Here is a 15,591-nt window from a genome sequence, read left to right on the forward strand (position 1 = left end):
AGTTTCTAGCAGTATTCTTCATACAGCCGCATGCACTGGCTGAGATTGGTTCTCTAGCTGAACAGCGGTTTCGCTCGTCTTCTTCTTCTTGTCGATATCCCGTGTCGTAAGCGCTGTAAGGATGGCAAGGCCACCAAAGACAACTGCAATCTCGTAGACCCGCTGGTAAGACACTGCATTTGCCTCTTTAACCGCGTATTGAACAGCCCGCATGGCCTGGTCGGTGATCCCAGGTATTTGCTGGTACGCAGCATCTGTATTGGTCTCTGCCGCCGCGAGAAGAGCAGATATAGAGCCGTCAAAACCAGCCTGACTTGCAGCGGAGCGCACGTTATCGCCAATAATGCCACTGTAGGTGTTTGTTTGAATAGCCGTGTAAATGGCTGTGGCAATGGCGCCACCGATCAGCCTGAAGGTGCACAACAGTCCTTGGCTGAGGCCGCTGTAATTGGATTTTAATGAGACTATACCTCCTAGATAGGACAAGGAGAACTTACATGTCGGCCTGGTTTTCAAGCCCGAGAGACATCATGCCGAATGCGAGGAATTGCGGTGGCGTTACTGTGGCTGCAACGATGATAATCGTGGCAATGGCCTGCGCCTTGTCATGGACGCCGACTGATCCCATTGATCCTATCATGCCAGTCTGCACGACCAGGAATCCGATCATCTGCCACCGCTCGTGTCCACACCTTGGTACAATAGTGATGACCATTGTGCCGGCAAGGATTGTTCCAAAGGAGACCATGTTCGCATATACACCTTGCATTGTGGAGTCGCCGGCTGGGACGTAGAGAAGAGTGGACTGACGGGGCCACAGACTGTTATAATAATCAGTTACTCAATCGAGATTCGAATGTATGCAAGTCTTACATGTTCATGCTGTAGTAGAGCATTCCCCCAACAAACGTCACGGCGATGATCGAAGAGAAGCTGTACAACGCTTAGCAGGATGATGAAATGGGGACCCAGGAGACTTACTCTCGCCATTTTTTGAACAGCCTGGGAGGTAGAATGGGATATTCCAGATTGGCATATGTTTCCCAGCATCCCAACAGCACGAAGAGAACCGCAGAGAGAACGATGGAGACAATAACAGCAGCACTCTTCCACGCAAAGTTACGGCCTCCCTGGTGTTCATTAGCAGCCACTTTTATACAGAGGAGTGATCAGCAACATACCCAGTTCAGACCCAAAAGGAGGAGGATGATGGCGGCCAGGAACAGCAAGACGCCGACATAATCGAGCGCAGCCACCAGCTGTCTCTTGGTCTTCCCGTCGTCGCGATGCTTCGTTTCAAAAGAAGGCGGCTTATAAAAGAGAAAAAGGGCAATGGCTGTGAAGCCCTCAAAGGCAAACATCCACCAGTAGCAGACTCGCCAGCCCAGTTTGGCATGCGTGATGAAGGCATATCCGATCATAGGGCTGAGCATCGCGGGGATGTTCGATATTTCCACACATCCTACATTGCCCATTAGCAGTGAAGAGAGAGGGTTGAGATGATAGATACCTAGGATAAATAGTCGACGTTCATTTGGAACAATCTCCTGTACACTGGCGAAGACCATCTCGCCAAAGCCACCTCCGACGCCCATCAGGACGCCGGCACCGATCATCTGGTTGACTGTCTGGCCAGTGGCCCCTACTACTGCACCAATTGCACCAAAGACTGCACCAGATATAAGAAACCAGCGGCGTCCGAAGATATCAGATAGACGGCCACCGACGGTAACGATGACTGCTGCTCCGAGATTCCAGCTAGACAACGATCAGCTTGCATCGTATCGAAGGAAGGGAAAAGGCGTACCAGATAGTAATCCACGGATAGTTGGGATCCGGTCCAAGGTCTGCATTGATGCTCGACAGGATGACGGCGGGCATCAATTGCGTGAAGAGATAGGAGTTATACAAGAGACATAGGGACTGTTTGTATTAGCAGATGTCACTCAAGATCTTCAACGCAGGACTTACGATAATTGCCAGGATCGTCTGCGGTGCCAGACGTGGCTTCTCTTTGTTTTCAATTGCCTCCATGACTCCGGTACTGCCTCTGACTTCTTCATCCTGAATCTGTTCGATCTTCTCAGACGACATCGCTGCGGAGTGGGTTGTAGGCTGTAACGCCTGCACCTGAGAACATGGGTAGTTTATAAACCATCAAGGTGTCAAGTACACGAGCCTGCAACTGTCAGGATCTGGGGTAAGATCTGACTCGCAGACCCGTCCTTTTCCCTGGATAAACAATTCCGAGCCGTTCCAGTTCTTTGTTGACTCCAAGTCTGGGGTAATATGTGGGGAATGGCTTGTTCCTTTACAGATGGATTAAAATTATGTGAAGTCATATTGGATAAGGATAGTGCTATCAATTACAGTAATAACATCACTAAACCCGTCCTCTGTCCAGGAAACGCTTGGGCAGGTCTACTGTCTTCGCCCGTATATACTCCATGAAGTTCTTCCCCAAGGTATCATAGCTGGAAGATGCGTTATACTCGCCCTGCATGTGGTCCTTGAGCAGGAAATGGACTGTGCGTATATGCGGAATCTCGAATCGATCGATCTGCTTGCCATTGTACTCCTCTGGGCCCAGCAGTTCGATGATCTTATTGACCGTCAGGAGACTGCGTAGCCAGTCCCATTCGTCGTCATGACGCACGAAGAAACCTCCGTTGCAGTCGGACGCCTTGTCACCACTCCGTCCGAGAACGATGTATCCCAGAGGTGCGCGGACTGTCTCGCCAAAGCTCGATAGATCGACCGGGTTTGTGGTCTCGTAGCTGGGCTGCTGGCGAGGGTACTCGCGGGTGATCTTAGGGGCAGGAATGTCAATTACCTTTTGATCGTCATATAGGAAATGCAGTCGCTGTCTGAGTGCAGTCTGTGGCAGCAGTGCAGGCCAGTAGCGGTAATATGGCTTGCCCTCAGCCTGTCTCATGTCGTTTCCAAGGGAAGCGCCCTGTTGCTGTTAGTGTCAAGCTTCTCGATGGCCTGGGAGCTACATACCGGGACGCCCTCGAGGAAGGTCACCATTGATCGCCGGAAGAAGCCATCTGGGTTGGACATCCGCAGGAGATCTCTGTCGCGAGACTGGGCGAATATGCGGAAGTCCACTGTCGCAAGATCTTGATTGCGCGCATCGATAGGCGATGAGCCGTTGACATGGAACTTGAGCAGGCTGAACTTCTTCAGGACTTCAGGGCCCAGTGATTCACGGATCTGATCCTCAGTAAACTTGGCCTTTTCTTCGATGTCTAGACCGACAAGATAGACGTGGTACTCGGCCTGGTAGCCTGCTGGTGCGGTGATGCTGTTCCTATTAGCCTTGTACATCACATTATCTTGAGAAATAGAACATACCCAACTTTGGCTGTCGGAGGAGGAGGAAGCCCCTTGACACCGGTAATTCGTACTTGGTCCTCGCCAACCTGCTCCATGCGGATGCCCTCCAGCTGTGCGGTGACATCCGAGTTGTAGTACAGGGGACCCTGGATTTCATAGACCAGCTGCGAGGTCACAGAGCCGACTGTGATGCAGCCACCAGTATTGACTTCCTTGGTCAAGAGAGTTTCACCGGTATGTTCAATGTGGGCAATGGGAAAGCCGACGTTCAAGTGCTTCTTCGCCTTTAGGAGATCCTTGAAGGCCGAGTAGTAGCCACCGCACACATACGAGGCGCATTCAATCAGATGGCCAGCGACGAGAGCACTGGCGAGCTCGTCGAACTGGTCAGGGCGCCATTGATGCCACCATGCCGCCGCTCCAATTGCTGGCGATGCGTCGGCGACACGGCCGCAGATGACAATATCAGCCCCGTCTGTTAGGGCTTTGGCGATTCCAAGGCCGCCCAGGTATGCTTGGGCACAGACGGGCTCGAACCCCCATTCCTCCAGTTTCCTGCCGTGGACGAGACTCTCGAACTTTTCGCCCTTGCCGACCAAGTCGCTGACTGCGTCTGTGACGTCGTCTCCTTCCAGCCAGGCGACTTTCATGGGACAGCCGGCGTCCTCACACTTCTTCTTCACCAGCTCTGCCAGGATCTCAGTGTCACTGGCGCCGGCATTGACTGCCAGCTTGACCTTGTTGTTATAGAGATGGGGAATGGCGGGTTCGAAGCAGTCGATGAAGTTCTCTGCGAACATGGCAGTCTTCACCCGTTCCTCCAGCGAGAGCGACTTGGCCTCTTGCTTATTGCGCACTTTGCCGACGCCATGCACGGTCATGGTCATTTCAGAGAGCCAGTCTCCGATGATGATATCGCACTCGCCACCCTGGGCCAGCTGGCTGATGGCGCACACCCTGTCGGAGAATCCACCGCTGGCGCCGCCAACGCGCACTGGGCCTCTTGCTGTTGCTGCTGGAGACATTTTACTGTGATATACAAGGATCTTGCATTGGATGGAACTATGGAGTTGTCACTTGAGTATTTAATAGAATTTAACCTATCGTGAAAACCGTGGCGGACATCATTCTCCCAGTGTCCGGGTATTGTTTTCCCGCCTTCTCCAACTGACATATGGATTTCTATTATCTGAAAATGAGCAGATGGAGATGTCAATTTAGTTATATCAATAAGGTAGATTATATTGTGGTAATATTGCTATCGAGCATATTGTCTATTGAATGCCTGCTACCCATTTCACCCCGTCTAGCATCTGAGATAGGAACTGCTCGCGGTGCTTGTCAAGATGTTTCGAGGGAAAAGTCCAAGAGTAATGGGGAAATCCAGGGTAAGAATCGTAGGAAACAGGGACACCGTCTCTCTCTAAAGCCTCCTTCATCAGGACTGCGTCGTCTCGCAGCGTATCCAAGCCACACTCGGCGATGTACACCTTCTTCAGCTGCTTGAGGTTCGGATGCAGAAGACACGACGTGTACTTGTCATCCGGTGATGGGCCGTATGCATCGAAGAACGTCTGCATTGCAGCTGCGGAATTCACAGTAGCGTTGGCATTGACGTCGTACGCGGTGTATCGCGCCCTCGCCTCCTCGGGGACGGCGTCTCGATGCACAGTGATAGGAACAAGAGACACTACACCCTCGATCTGCTCGGCGCGTCCCTGGTCGATCATCTTGAGTGCGGCACCAAAGGCCAGATTGCCCCCTGCAGATGCGCCGATGATCACTGCAGACGATGCTTGCAGGTTGGCGAGCGCCCAGTCTACGCCTGCCACGCAGTCGTCGAGGGGAATCGGGCATTTGTATTCCGGCGCGAGTCGATACGAGACACTGACCAGCGTCATTTCGTGGTGTTTGCTTATCAGCCGACAGATGGCGTCCTCCTGGTTAACGCTGCCCATGGCCCATCCTCCGCCGTGGAAGTAAATGCCCACTGGCTTGTTCGCTGTGGTTCCAGGCGGAGTATACACCCTGAGCCAGAAGTCCTTGAGAGTTACGTCCCGAGTTTGCACTGTCCGGTCGGGCTCTGGCAGCTTGGACTTTTTCAACATGGTTAGGATGATCTCGCCCCAGCGATTCTGAATATCACTGAGCGAGCCATGGAGAGCTACGGACGACTCGCCGAGTTCGTTGAGGAACTGCATCTGTTAGTGGCAGCTCCATATTGGCTGGGCTACGTACCTCTTGCCACTCTGGTGCAACTTCTGGCTTCGTCATATTGGATTAGGTATAATAGGATGTTGAAAGAGATACTGTGATGTGAGGGGTGCTCCATTCATAAACTGTCGTTCGGTGTGGGGTAGAGCTCTGCCTATCAATATCCGGGATTTATATCGTCGAATTCTACAACGATCGTCTTTGATTTGAATTTGAATTTTGGATTACTATTCCTAATATTCATTCAGAAACCTGTACGGTTGATTAGTCGCCATGACAGCGACCAAGCCCGACACCTCGACGCTGCCGTTCAGCAGATATCCAACATGGGCTGTCGAAAGACTGCGACCGATCGCGATCGAGAAGATCCAGGCCGTCCACGACTGGGTCGAGACGAAGTGCATCCCCGCGCAGGGAATCATGAAGGCGCAGCTGGCGAAGGACCGGTGGAAGATGCCACCGCTGATGAAGGAGCTGCGGGCTGAGGCGAAGGCGCGCGGGCTCTTCAATTTATTCCTCCCAAACCACTTTGCAGAGTCTCCAGGGCTCACGAATCTGGAGTATGCATGCTGTGCAGAGCTCATGGGGAAGGTGTATTGGGCTGCGCAGACGATGAACTGCCATGCGCCCGAGACCGGAAACATCGAGCTACTCGCCAAATACTGCAACGAGCAGCAGAAGCAGCAGTGGCTGCAGCCTCTGTTACGAGGAGACTTTGCCTCTGCCTACTCAATGACGGAACCTGCTGTGGCATCGTCTGATGCGACGAATATCTCGATCAGCATCCGCCGCGAGGGAGACGAGTACGTGATCAACGGGCGCAAGCTGTTTGCCAACGCCAAATGGAACCCCGAGGTCAAGCTGTATATCCTGATGGGATGCACCGATCCGACTAATCCAGACCCCTGGAGGCGCCATTCGATGCTCCTGGTGCCGAGCGATACTCCCGGGCTGCGCATGCGCCAGAACCTGTCTATCATGGGCTACGACTGCGCCCCGGAGGGCCATGGAGAGTATATCTACGAGAACGTCCGCATCCCCGTCTCGAATGTTATCCTGGGCGAAGGGAGAGCGTTTGAGATTGCGCAGGGCCGGTTGGGGCCCGGGCGCATCCACCATTGTATGCGACTGATCGGGCAGTGCGAGTTGGCATACGAGTACGCTCTTGTACGCGCGACCGATAAACGAAAGCAACCTCGAGGGAAGCTCATCGGCCAGTTCGACAGCAATATAGAGCGTATCGCGCAGATGCGACTGGAGTTGGACGCGCTGCGCTTGGTGGTCTTCAATGCAGCGCATACGATGGACGCCTCTGGCAATAAAAGCGGGCGATATGTCATTGCACAGAGCAAGATCCTCGTCCCAATTGCAGTAGCGAAAATCATCGACGAATGCATGCAGCTCTACGGGGGTCAGGGTCTCACGCAGCACACGCCGTTGCCAGAGATGTGGACGTACGCCCGCTTTGTGCGTCTTGCCGATGGACCGGATGCTGCCCACCGTCACCAGGTTGGGAGAGACCAGCTGAAGACGGCGGATGGTGTTCTGGCAAGACATGCACAGTACTTTGAGATCGCGCAGGAGCTGAAGAAGCAGTTTGGACTGCAGGACGAGCTGGCGGACGACTGCACTTGGGAGTACATCAACATTCCGGGGGCCCAGCCCAAGCTGTAGTACAAATGCAATTTGATGTATAATTAATGCATATCTGGCCAGCACAATCTGATAGAATATGTTTCTCTGCAACTAGCTAACAAAATTACTGCTGAAGCCCGAGGTATTCGGGCTGGATAACATTATCCGCTCGACACCTCCGCTCGCATAACATGTTAATACTACAAGCCAGGATTCTTTATATGTACAGCCTAGCTATTCTATTCAATGTAAATTAAACATTCAACGAACAATTCACTATGGCGTACAGTTCGGTCTTCCCCCCGCTGGACATCCCCAGGTCGAACATCCTGTCGTATCTCTACCCAGCAAACCAGACAGTATCGAACCAGCCGATATGGATCGATGCCAATGACCCCAACAATTCACTGTCGCCCCGGCAGATGCTGTCCTGGGTAAGGCGACTGGGATATGGGCTGGACCGTCTGGGCGTGGGCAAGGGCGAGGTGGTCATGATATACACGCCAAACCACATCTTCGTGCCGGTCGCATATCAAGGAATCGTGGGCTCAGGGCGCATCTTTAGCGGTGCGAACCCGATATACACGCAGTTCGAGATTGAGCACCAAATTAAAGACGCTGGTGTGAAGACAATTCTTGTGCATCCCAGTTTGGTCTCGACGGCTGTGGCTGCTGCGTCGCGAGTCGGGCTGCCAAAGGAGCGCATCTTCCAGTTCTCGGACCATCCTTGTGCGCCCATAGAAGGAGTCTTGGACTGGAGAAGCATGATTGGGACTGAGGAGGAGGGAAGTAGGTGGAAATGGGACGAAATGGTGGACTCGTCTGCGTCGACGGCAGCAACGATCAACTATTCCTCTGGCACGACCGGCCTGCCCAAGGGAGTCTGCGTCTCGCATTACAATCTGATCGCGAATGTAGAGCAGACGATCTTCATGCGCGATCAAGAGCTGTCTCATGCGCTGGTGCCGGCGAGTCGGCCGGAAGAGCGATGGGTTGGCTTTCTCCCTCTGTATCATGCATACGGTAGGATTACTCTTGATTTACCATCTTAAAGAAATTGCCAGCTCTAATATCTGAAACAGGACAACTGTACGCATGCCTGATGGCCCCAAAGCTAGGCTTCCCAGTCTACATCATGCGCAAGTTCGTCTACGAGGAGTTCCTGGACGCGATCCAGCGATATCGCATCACGCACTTGCAGGTGGCGCCTCCCATCCTGATCATGCTGGACAAGAGGCCCGAGACCTCGCGGTTTGACCTCAGCAGCGTCAAGAATATCCTCTGTGGCGCAGCTCCTCTCTCGCTGGACTTGCAGAACAGGATCCAGAAGCGCTTCCGCACCAACGTCGTGCAGGGCTGGGGGATGACAGAGGTGACCTGTGGCGCAATACATGTCCCTGGCGGTCTCTACGACGAGTCTGGAAGTGTTGGCCTGCTGGATCCGAACTGCGAGTGTAGGCTGCTGGACGAGGATGGACGCCCAGTGCCAGCTGGCGAGCCAGGTGAACTGCATGTACGCGGCCCTAATGTCTGTCTTGGATACTGGAGGAACGATGAAGCTACAAAGGCGAGTTTAGATAGCGAGGGATGGTTGAAAACGGGAGATATTATGGTGGTGAAGGATAACTGGTTCTGGGTCGTCGATCGCAAGAAGGAATTGATCAAGGTCAATGCGCTGCAGGTCTCCCCGGCAGAGCTCGAGGCTGTCCTTCTTGCCCACGACAGCATTGCCGATGCTGGAGTAGTCGGAGTGATGCTGGATGGCCAGGAGTGCCCGCGGGCCTACGTGCAAGCAAAGGACGAGGCCCGTGGGAAGCTCTCAGGGGCGCAGATCGAGGAATACATGAAGCAGCGTGTGGCAAAGCACAAGCAGCTGACTGGGGGAGTCCAGTTTGTCGACGAGGTGCCCCGGCTGGCCAGTGGGAAGATCCAGCGAAAGACGTTGAAGGAATGGGCACGCAAAGACGCTGCCAGCATAAGAGCAAAGTTATAGATCTAGATGAAACCAACTAGTGACCGACCACGTATGACGCCAACAACACGAGCAGGCCAGTAGAAACAGAGAATAAATTTTTGGATATTGTTTCCCAGTCAGCCGCTCTTCCTGCTCGTTCTTGGTGTGCTGCTGTTGGCCCAGGGAGAACCTTCTCCGGGCCCTCAGGCCACCACCAGGCTGGGCAGGATGCACTAGAAATCTGCTATGTACTTGAAAAGAAAGCACAAGACACCCTGAAGCTTATTTGACAGTCGCATTGTGCTTTCTTCTGAATGACGCTCGTCGTCGCTTGTCTGCCCTGAATCCCGTCGCCCTGATATCCTCCGAATCGCTAGCCTCTAGCGATACCAGAAACATGACACGATCCACTACGAATGGGACCAGTAATGGTACCCAGAATGGCACTCACGACACCCACGAGTTCGCATATCCCGAAGCCAACCCGAGCGGCTCATACAAAGTGCTCGATCAGTACCACTCGAAGCCGGCAAAGCTGAGGGTTGCCTGCGTTGGCGCCGGCGCCTCTGGTCTTTGCCTGGCATATAAAATGGGCGCAATGCTTGAGCCCGAGTCCTGGGAATTGACGCTGTTCGAGAAGAACCCGCACTTTGGGGGCACTTGGTATGAGAATACGTACCCCGGCGTGGCCTGCGATATCCCTTCGCACCTTTACACCTTCTCGTTTGACCCGAATCCGGAGTGGTCGCACTACTTTGCGTACGGTGATGAGATTCAGAGATACTTTGAAGGGTTTGCCGAGAGATACGATCTCCGCAAGTACATGAAGCTGAATAGCAAGGTGGTCGAGTGTCGGTGGGACGACGAACAGGGTCTCTGGAACATCACGGTTGAGAATACTCAAACCAAGGAGAAATGGCAGGACTGGGCGCACTGCGTGGTCAACGGCACAGGGATATTGAACTCGTGGAAGTGGCCAGACGTCGAGGGGTTTGAGGACTTTGAAGGGCCCAAGATGCACTCTGCAGCATGGGACCACAGCGTCGACCTCAAGGATAAAGTTGTTGGCGTCATTGGCACGGGCTCTACAAGTGTGCAGATTGTCCCAGAGCTGCAAAAGGTTTGCAAGCAGGTCCAGGTCTACATGAGGAGCCCGACATGGATCAGTCCCCCGTTCGGTGCCACGGCGCTGACGCAGGACCTCCGCCACGGCGTTGACAATGACCCTGGATGTCGCCAGTACAAATTTACAGAGGAAAACAAGAAGCGGTTCAGAGAGGACCCCGAGTATCACCTGGCCTTCCGGAAGGGTATCGAGGCCGAGATCAACGGGCTGTTCGGCATGTATACCCAGGGCTCGGAGCTGTCCAAGATGTTCAGGGAGGTCATCACCGAGGAGATGATGCGGAGAATGGGTCCAGGACATGAGGAACTCAAGACTTTCATCATTCCTAAGTTTGCCCCTGGCTGCCGACGTATCTCCCCAGGCGATGGCTATCTCGAAGCACTGGTTCAGCCCAATGTGCAGCCTGTCTTTGGAGATATCAAGAGAGCGACCAAGAACGGCCTCATGGCAAAGGATGGGACAGAACACAAGATAGATGTCCTCGTCTGCGCCACTGGGTTCAATGTTGCCTTCAGGCCAGCGTTTAAGGTGATCAACAGCGAGGGCAGGTCCATCCAAGAGGACTGGGGGGACAATGTCAACCTGTACTTTGGAGTTTCTGCACCAAGGTGAGTTATTGAACCATTATGCCTCTTACGGATACGTTTACTGATAAATTAGGTTTCCCAATTATTACACGATCGTCGGGCCCGGGGCGACATGGTCCAGCGGGACTCTGCTGCCCTCGATCGAGACGACAATCGAATACAGCGTCAAATGCATGAGGAAGATGCAGACTGAGACGATCAAGTCCATGTCCGTCAAGCAAGAGGCCCTCAACGACATCTACGAGCACTTTGACGCATTCCACAAGAACACAGTGTTCCAGGAAGAATGTCGCTCGTGGTTCAAGGACGGCAAGATCAAGAACCGCGTCTATCTCTGGCCAGGACCGACAATCCACTTCCTGAAAACTATCAAGGACCCACGGTTTGAGGACTATGATATCAAATATCGCTACAGGAACCGGTTTGCCTTCCTGGGTAATGGGCCAGTCAAGGCTGGAGTGAAGCAGGATGCATTGGGGCTGGCGACATATGTCCGCAACAGCGATCATGACTGGGCTGTTGCTTAGCATTATTATTATGATTTGTATGATTTAGTAGCTTTGAATTTGAAACATAAATGGTTACCTTTGGACTGATAATCGGACAAATTAGTGGTGTATTAGATATTAACACCGGATCTGGAAAACAATAGCCGGCTCCAAATATGCACGTAAATATCTCCCAACAGAAATTCGGCTGCGAGGAACTGGGGAATAAGAGCCAGGGTACCCTGCAACACGCCTAAACAGACCCGATATTAGCTGATAGAAATAGACGGCCATCTAGTAGACATAATTAATCAACAGGACTACCCGTGATTCTCTGCACTTCTAAAGATATCATGGCGTCTCTACTGCGAGGGGCAGGCTTCATCACGGGCGCGGCGTCTGGTAGGCACAGCGACTCTATTGAGCATGAATGGGCTAACACTGGATATAGGTATAGGAAAAGCCACGGCGTACTCATTCGCTCAGCATGGTGCCAGACAGCTAGCCCTGGCGGATATCAACATCTCTGCGGCAGAGCAAGCAGCCAAAGAGATCGAGTCCAAGTTTCCAGGCACAAAAGCGATTCCCCTGGCCATCGATGTGACGAAGGAGACATCGATCAATGATGCGGTGGCCGAAACGGCTCATCGATTTGGAAGAATTGATTTTGCTGTGAATAATGCTGGTATTGGAGGGCCGCCAACGCTGTCTGCAGAGCACAGCGTCGAGGAATGGAACAAGACGGTCCATATCAATCTGCACGGCGTGTGGATGAGCAGCCGGGCTGAAATCCGGACGATGCTGCAGCAGGAAAGGAGGGAGGAGTAAGGATGATTCCTGGTAGTTTCTGTTCATGGCTAACCTGTGCAGCACTCCCCGGTATAATCGCGGTGTCATCATCAACGTCGCCTCGATGTATGGGATTGTGGCAACGTCGCTCAACACTCCTGTTGTGGCATACACAGCATCCAAGCATGGTGTAGTTGGTCTCACGCGAGCAGACGCCATCGCCTATGCGCCCAAAGGCATCAGAATCAACGCGGTCTGCCCTGGATACGTGGCAACACCACTGATCCAGGGAACGATGCAGTCTGCAGTGATACAGAGGGAAATCGACAAGATTCCTGTGGGCAGACTGGCAGAGATGGATGAAATCGCAGACCACATCACTTTCCTGGCGTCGCCGATGAGCAGCTACATGTACGGCGCATCAATGGTGGCTGATGGGTGAGTCAATGGTTCCTTTCTTTTATACAATCAACTAACTGGGGCAGGGGCTTCACGATTCAGTAAAGACATATATTGTTATATTAACAGAATCTATCCATTTGCACAGGAATTGGTACTATATCGGCTCGCTTGAAATACATTCACACAAGGTAATATCCAAAATAAACGTTAGCTGATTATCTCCGTCCAAATATTGTCTGGCCTATTCCCCGGGGCTTTCCTCTTCCCCTGCTGGCCTCGTATCCGCGAGTTCAATGGAGAAAAGGCCGAGTCAGTAGAATGCGTAATCCTGTGAGAAGAAAGCCCTGATGCTTCAGGGAGACTGCCCTCGACGCCGCTGCCAGGAGCGCCCATTCCGCTCTCACCAATTGCCGTGCCCTGCGCCGTGCGGTCAGCGTCGTCCACAAGATGCATAAAGTCGCTGTTCATACTACCTGGCTCGATTGTCGCGTCGTTTGCAAGCCGGAAGAACGACGGCGTGTCGGCACTGGGCCAGGGGGAACAGAAGGCTGAGGGCGAGCCGTGGCCGGCCATGACGTTGTTGATGGCGAAGCGATCTGGCGCACTAAAGATGGACCAGGAGTCGTCCATGTTGGCGATGTTGCTGTCGGCGATGAGGTTGTCTTGGTCTGTATAGCGACGGGCAGCAGGCTTCTCTGCCATTGACTGGTAGGTGAGAGCTGGCGAGGGCATGATGGTCGACATTGCGGTTGCTGCAGGTTTCGCGAATTGACTCTCGCCCGGCCATGACATTGATTGCATAGACTGTGCATTTGCCTGCGCCCGGGTCGATGGGCCTCGTTTCGATGGCATATGATCCGGCTCGCTGTCGCAATCTACTGAGCTGCCTCTGCGGGCTGGTATTGAGTTGGACGGTTGTAGGGCTGGCTGAAGCTCCCTGAGCTCTTGCATGACAGACTTGAGTATGGCAGCCATCTGTTCAGCGGGCTGATATGCCTCCGTCATGTCGTCCAGCACGGCGGCCAGACATTCGAGATATCTCATGCTGCGGTCGTTGGAGACCAGGTCGGTCGACGAGGCGATGGCCGCAACCAGCGCAGTAGCTGCATTTCCGGCATGCTGCAGGCCGGTCACGAAGATGCGTCTCGCGTCGAAGCGCTGGCGCTGCTGCCAGAATATCTGGGCTATGCGTCCGGCGCATTTTGTGCAGGTTGCGTGGGAAAGCGCCGACATATGCTTTCCGGCTGGGTCGGAGGGGCTGCTGTCCTCTCGTCTGCGCTGGCCACTGCTGTCGAGGATGTCGTCGTAGCCAGCGAATGGACGATGGAGCATGATCATGGTGGAATAGTACTGCTGGTGCAACAGGAAGAACGGCGGAGGCGCCGCACTGGCGTTTTCTGCAGTGTATCGCAGGGGCTGTGGCAGGCGGGCATACCATCGATCCAGCTCGCTGTCTAGCGCTGCCATGCGCAGATGCATGACCCGGTCGACATCGGGGTTACGACTGGACATGTTATGCTGGATCCCAGTGATCTTACCCCCGAGCTCCATGAGCTCGAAGAGGGCTTGGTATATCTGCATCTCGAGGCTCTTCTCCGGCCCTGGCTGCGACGTGCCCAGCCGGTCGAACTGCTGTGAGAGCTCGTAGATTTCCAGATCGTCTGGCTTCAGAGCTGTTGGACGACCGAGAAAGAGCGCCCAGTATCGATCGAAGATCACACACGCCCACAACGTCATGCGTCCGATCTCGATGTCGCTCTGGGAGAGGCCGGAGCCGGATCGGTCGAGATGCAGGCCAACATCAAAGCACAGTCGATATGCCATGCCAGAGTACAGCCAGCCGACATTATCACGACCACAGCCGACCTCCAAATCACCGAGCAGAAGCAGGGCAGCGATGGAGGGGAGGCCGCCCGGTCGCTCTATCTCGTAGTCCAGCATATACTTGGCCTCGCGGTGCAGGAGAGACTCTCTGCTCGTGAGGGAAATGCGCATCATGTCTGGTCGCTGCTTGTCTGCAAAGCGAAACCCAGCTGCGAGAATGCAGATGTGCAGGAAGCCCGAGTAGAAGGGTCCTCCGCCGGCTTCTTTGCCCTCTTCGAAGGCTTCTTGGTCGACTACGCGGATTACAGAGTTGTAGTATTTCCAATATAGCTGCATCAAGTAGTCCTGAGAAGCCTGCGATAAGGTAGACAGCACTCGCTGGGTCCGCCGACTCTGCTCTCTCGCCTGCCCCCGACTCTCCTCCGACTCTGAAGAAGGGTCCAAGTATATATGGCAGTTGGTGGTGGGACCAAAGTAGCGTTGGCGGCCTGCCAGCTGGTCGAAGCTGACATGGCCGCGAGTGGACAACAGTCGATGCGTCATGGAGGCTTGTCTCGTATGCGATCTGGACGGTGAACTGTGTGAATTTGCTGAAGCCTGCTGTTGGAAGATGGTGTCTGGATGGGGGAAGACGGGGGGGTCTGGGGAGGGAGGTGTCTCGACGGCGATATTGTGCGAGTCCGACTGCGCGGACGGTGACGAGTGATCACCGGAAGCGTCGGGCTGATTATTCTGATTTTGCTCATTATTCTGTGTGTGGTTTTCCGACTGGGTCTCTTTCTCCTGGAGGGCATTCTCCAGCTGCTGGATGCGGTCTTGCAGTAGATTCACGTATGCTTTAGAAACAGGCCTATAAAGTCAGCATAGACAACGATAGAAAGTTACACAGAGAGGACTGTACTTTCGCCGCTGGTCATCGTTCTTGATGACGCACTCCTGGCCACTGTCCAGGCACTGCGTACACGCGCCCTGGCCTGCATTGACGACGCACCTTGTCCGGCGCTCTCGGCAGGCCACGCAGGCGACAGACGCTCGATGGCGCGGCTTGGACGTCTCAGCGCCCGAGCCGGACAGATCAGGCTGACGGTCGGCAGAGGCAGTCATAGTCATGGTGGTTGAATGTGATAGCCTCCGACTCCCCTGCTGTGATTATCTATTTAACCTTCCCCGCATTCCGTGGCGATTCCCGAGGCCCGCAGCAAACTTTGCGAGTCATTGGGAGCGCTTCCCCAC

General features: G+C 53.8%; 8 protein-coding genes across 8 annotated transcripts; 4 read left to right on the forward strand and 4 right to left on the reverse strand.

Moving 5' to 3' along the window:
• Positions 1–18: 18 nt before the first annotated feature.
• Positions 19–2,094, reverse strand: ASPVEDRAFT_86649 (uncharacterized protein; the record flags this gene model as incomplete). Its single annotated transcript, XM_040817884.1, has 8 exons — positions 19–442; positions 498–821; positions 874–933; positions 982–1,130; positions 1,182–1,462; positions 1,511–1,758; positions 1,808–1,923; positions 1,972–2,094. The coding sequence occupies 8 exons, from the start codon at positions 2,092–2,094 to the stop codon at positions 19–21; spliced, it is 1,725 nt and encodes a 574-aa protein (XP_040671056.1).
• A 289-nt stretch (positions 2,095–2,383) lies between these two features.
• ASPVEDRAFT_137719 (acyclic terpene utilization AtuA family protein) lies at positions 2,384–4,364 on the reverse strand (the record flags this gene model as incomplete). The annotated part of the gene is made up of 3 exons (XM_040807419.1): positions 2,384–2,956; positions 3,004–3,307; positions 3,358–4,364. 3 exons carry the CDS (start codon positions 4,362–4,364, stop codon positions 2,384–2,386), a joined length of 1,884 nt encoding a protein of 627 aa, XP_040671057.1.
• Positions 4,365–4,585: 221 nt separating this feature from the next.
• Positions 4,586–5,613, reverse strand: ASPVEDRAFT_153543 (alpha/beta hydrolase; the record flags this gene model as incomplete). Its single annotated transcript, XM_040808355.1, has 2 exons — positions 4,586–5,534; positions 5,578–5,613. The coding sequence occupies 2 exons, from the start codon at positions 5,611–5,613 to the stop codon at positions 4,614–4,616; spliced, it is 957 nt and encodes a 318-aa protein (XP_040671058.1). The 3' UTR covers positions 4,586–4,613.
• Positions 5,614–5,826: 213 nt separating this feature from the next.
• On the forward strand, positions 5,827–7,227 carry ASPVEDRAFT_86652 (uncharacterized protein; the record flags this gene model as incomplete). Its single annotated transcript, XM_040817885.1, has 1 exon — positions 5,827–7,227. The coding sequence occupies one exon, from the start codon at positions 5,827–5,829 to the stop codon at positions 7,225–7,227; it is 1,401 nt and encodes a 466-aa protein (XP_040671059.1).
• A 239-nt stretch (positions 7,228–7,466) lies between these two features.
• On the forward strand, positions 7,467–9,181 carry ASPVEDRAFT_86653 (acyl--CoA ligase; the record flags this gene model as incomplete). The annotated part of the gene is made up of 2 exons (XM_040817886.1): positions 7,467–8,211; positions 8,271–9,181. 2 exons carry the CDS (start codon positions 7,467–7,469, stop codon positions 9,179–9,181), a joined length of 1,656 nt encoding a protein of 551 aa, XP_040671060.1.
• A 358-nt stretch (positions 9,182–9,539) lies between these two features.
• On the forward strand, positions 9,540–11,382 carry ASPVEDRAFT_31689 (flavin-containing monooxygenase; the record flags this gene model as incomplete). Its single annotated transcript, XM_040810516.1, has 2 exons — positions 9,540–10,876; positions 10,929–11,382. 2 exons carry the CDS (start codon positions 9,540–9,542, stop codon positions 11,380–11,382), a joined length of 1,791 nt encoding a protein of 596 aa, XP_040671061.1.
• A 314-nt stretch (positions 11,383–11,696) lies between these two features.
• Positions 11,697–12,636, forward strand: ASPVEDRAFT_55234 (SDR family NAD(P)-dependent oxidoreductase; the record flags this gene model as incomplete). The annotated part of the gene is made up of 4 exons (XM_040815039.1): positions 11,697–11,745; positions 11,795–12,167; positions 12,214–12,570; positions 12,618–12,636. The coding sequence occupies 4 exons, from the start codon at positions 11,697–11,699 to the stop codon at positions 12,634–12,636; spliced, it is 798 nt and encodes a 265-aa protein (XP_040671062.1).
• Positions 12,637–12,674: 38 nt separating this feature from the next.
• On the reverse strand, positions 12,675–15,467 carry ASPVEDRAFT_44801 (uncharacterized protein). Its single transcript, XM_040813141.1, has 3 exons — positions 15,260–15,467; positions 13,008–15,208; positions 12,675–12,951 (listed from the first exon to the last, which is right to left on the reverse strand). The coding sequence occupies exons 1-3, from the start codon at positions 15,460–15,462 to the stop codon at positions 12,935–12,937; spliced, it is 2,421 nt and encodes an 806-aa protein (XP_040671063.1). The 5' UTR covers positions 15,463–15,467; the 3' UTR covers positions 12,675–12,934.
• Between the last annotated feature and the right edge of the window lie 124 nt (positions 15,468–15,591).

This window comes from Aspergillus versicolor (genome assembly GCF_001890125.1).
Source record: "Aspergillus versicolor CBS 583.65 unplaced genomic scaffold ASPVEscaffold_8, whole genome shotgun sequence".
Taxonomy (NCBI): domain Eukaryota; kingdom Fungi; phylum Ascomycota; class Eurotiomycetes; order Eurotiales; family Aspergillaceae; genus Aspergillus; species Aspergillus versicolor.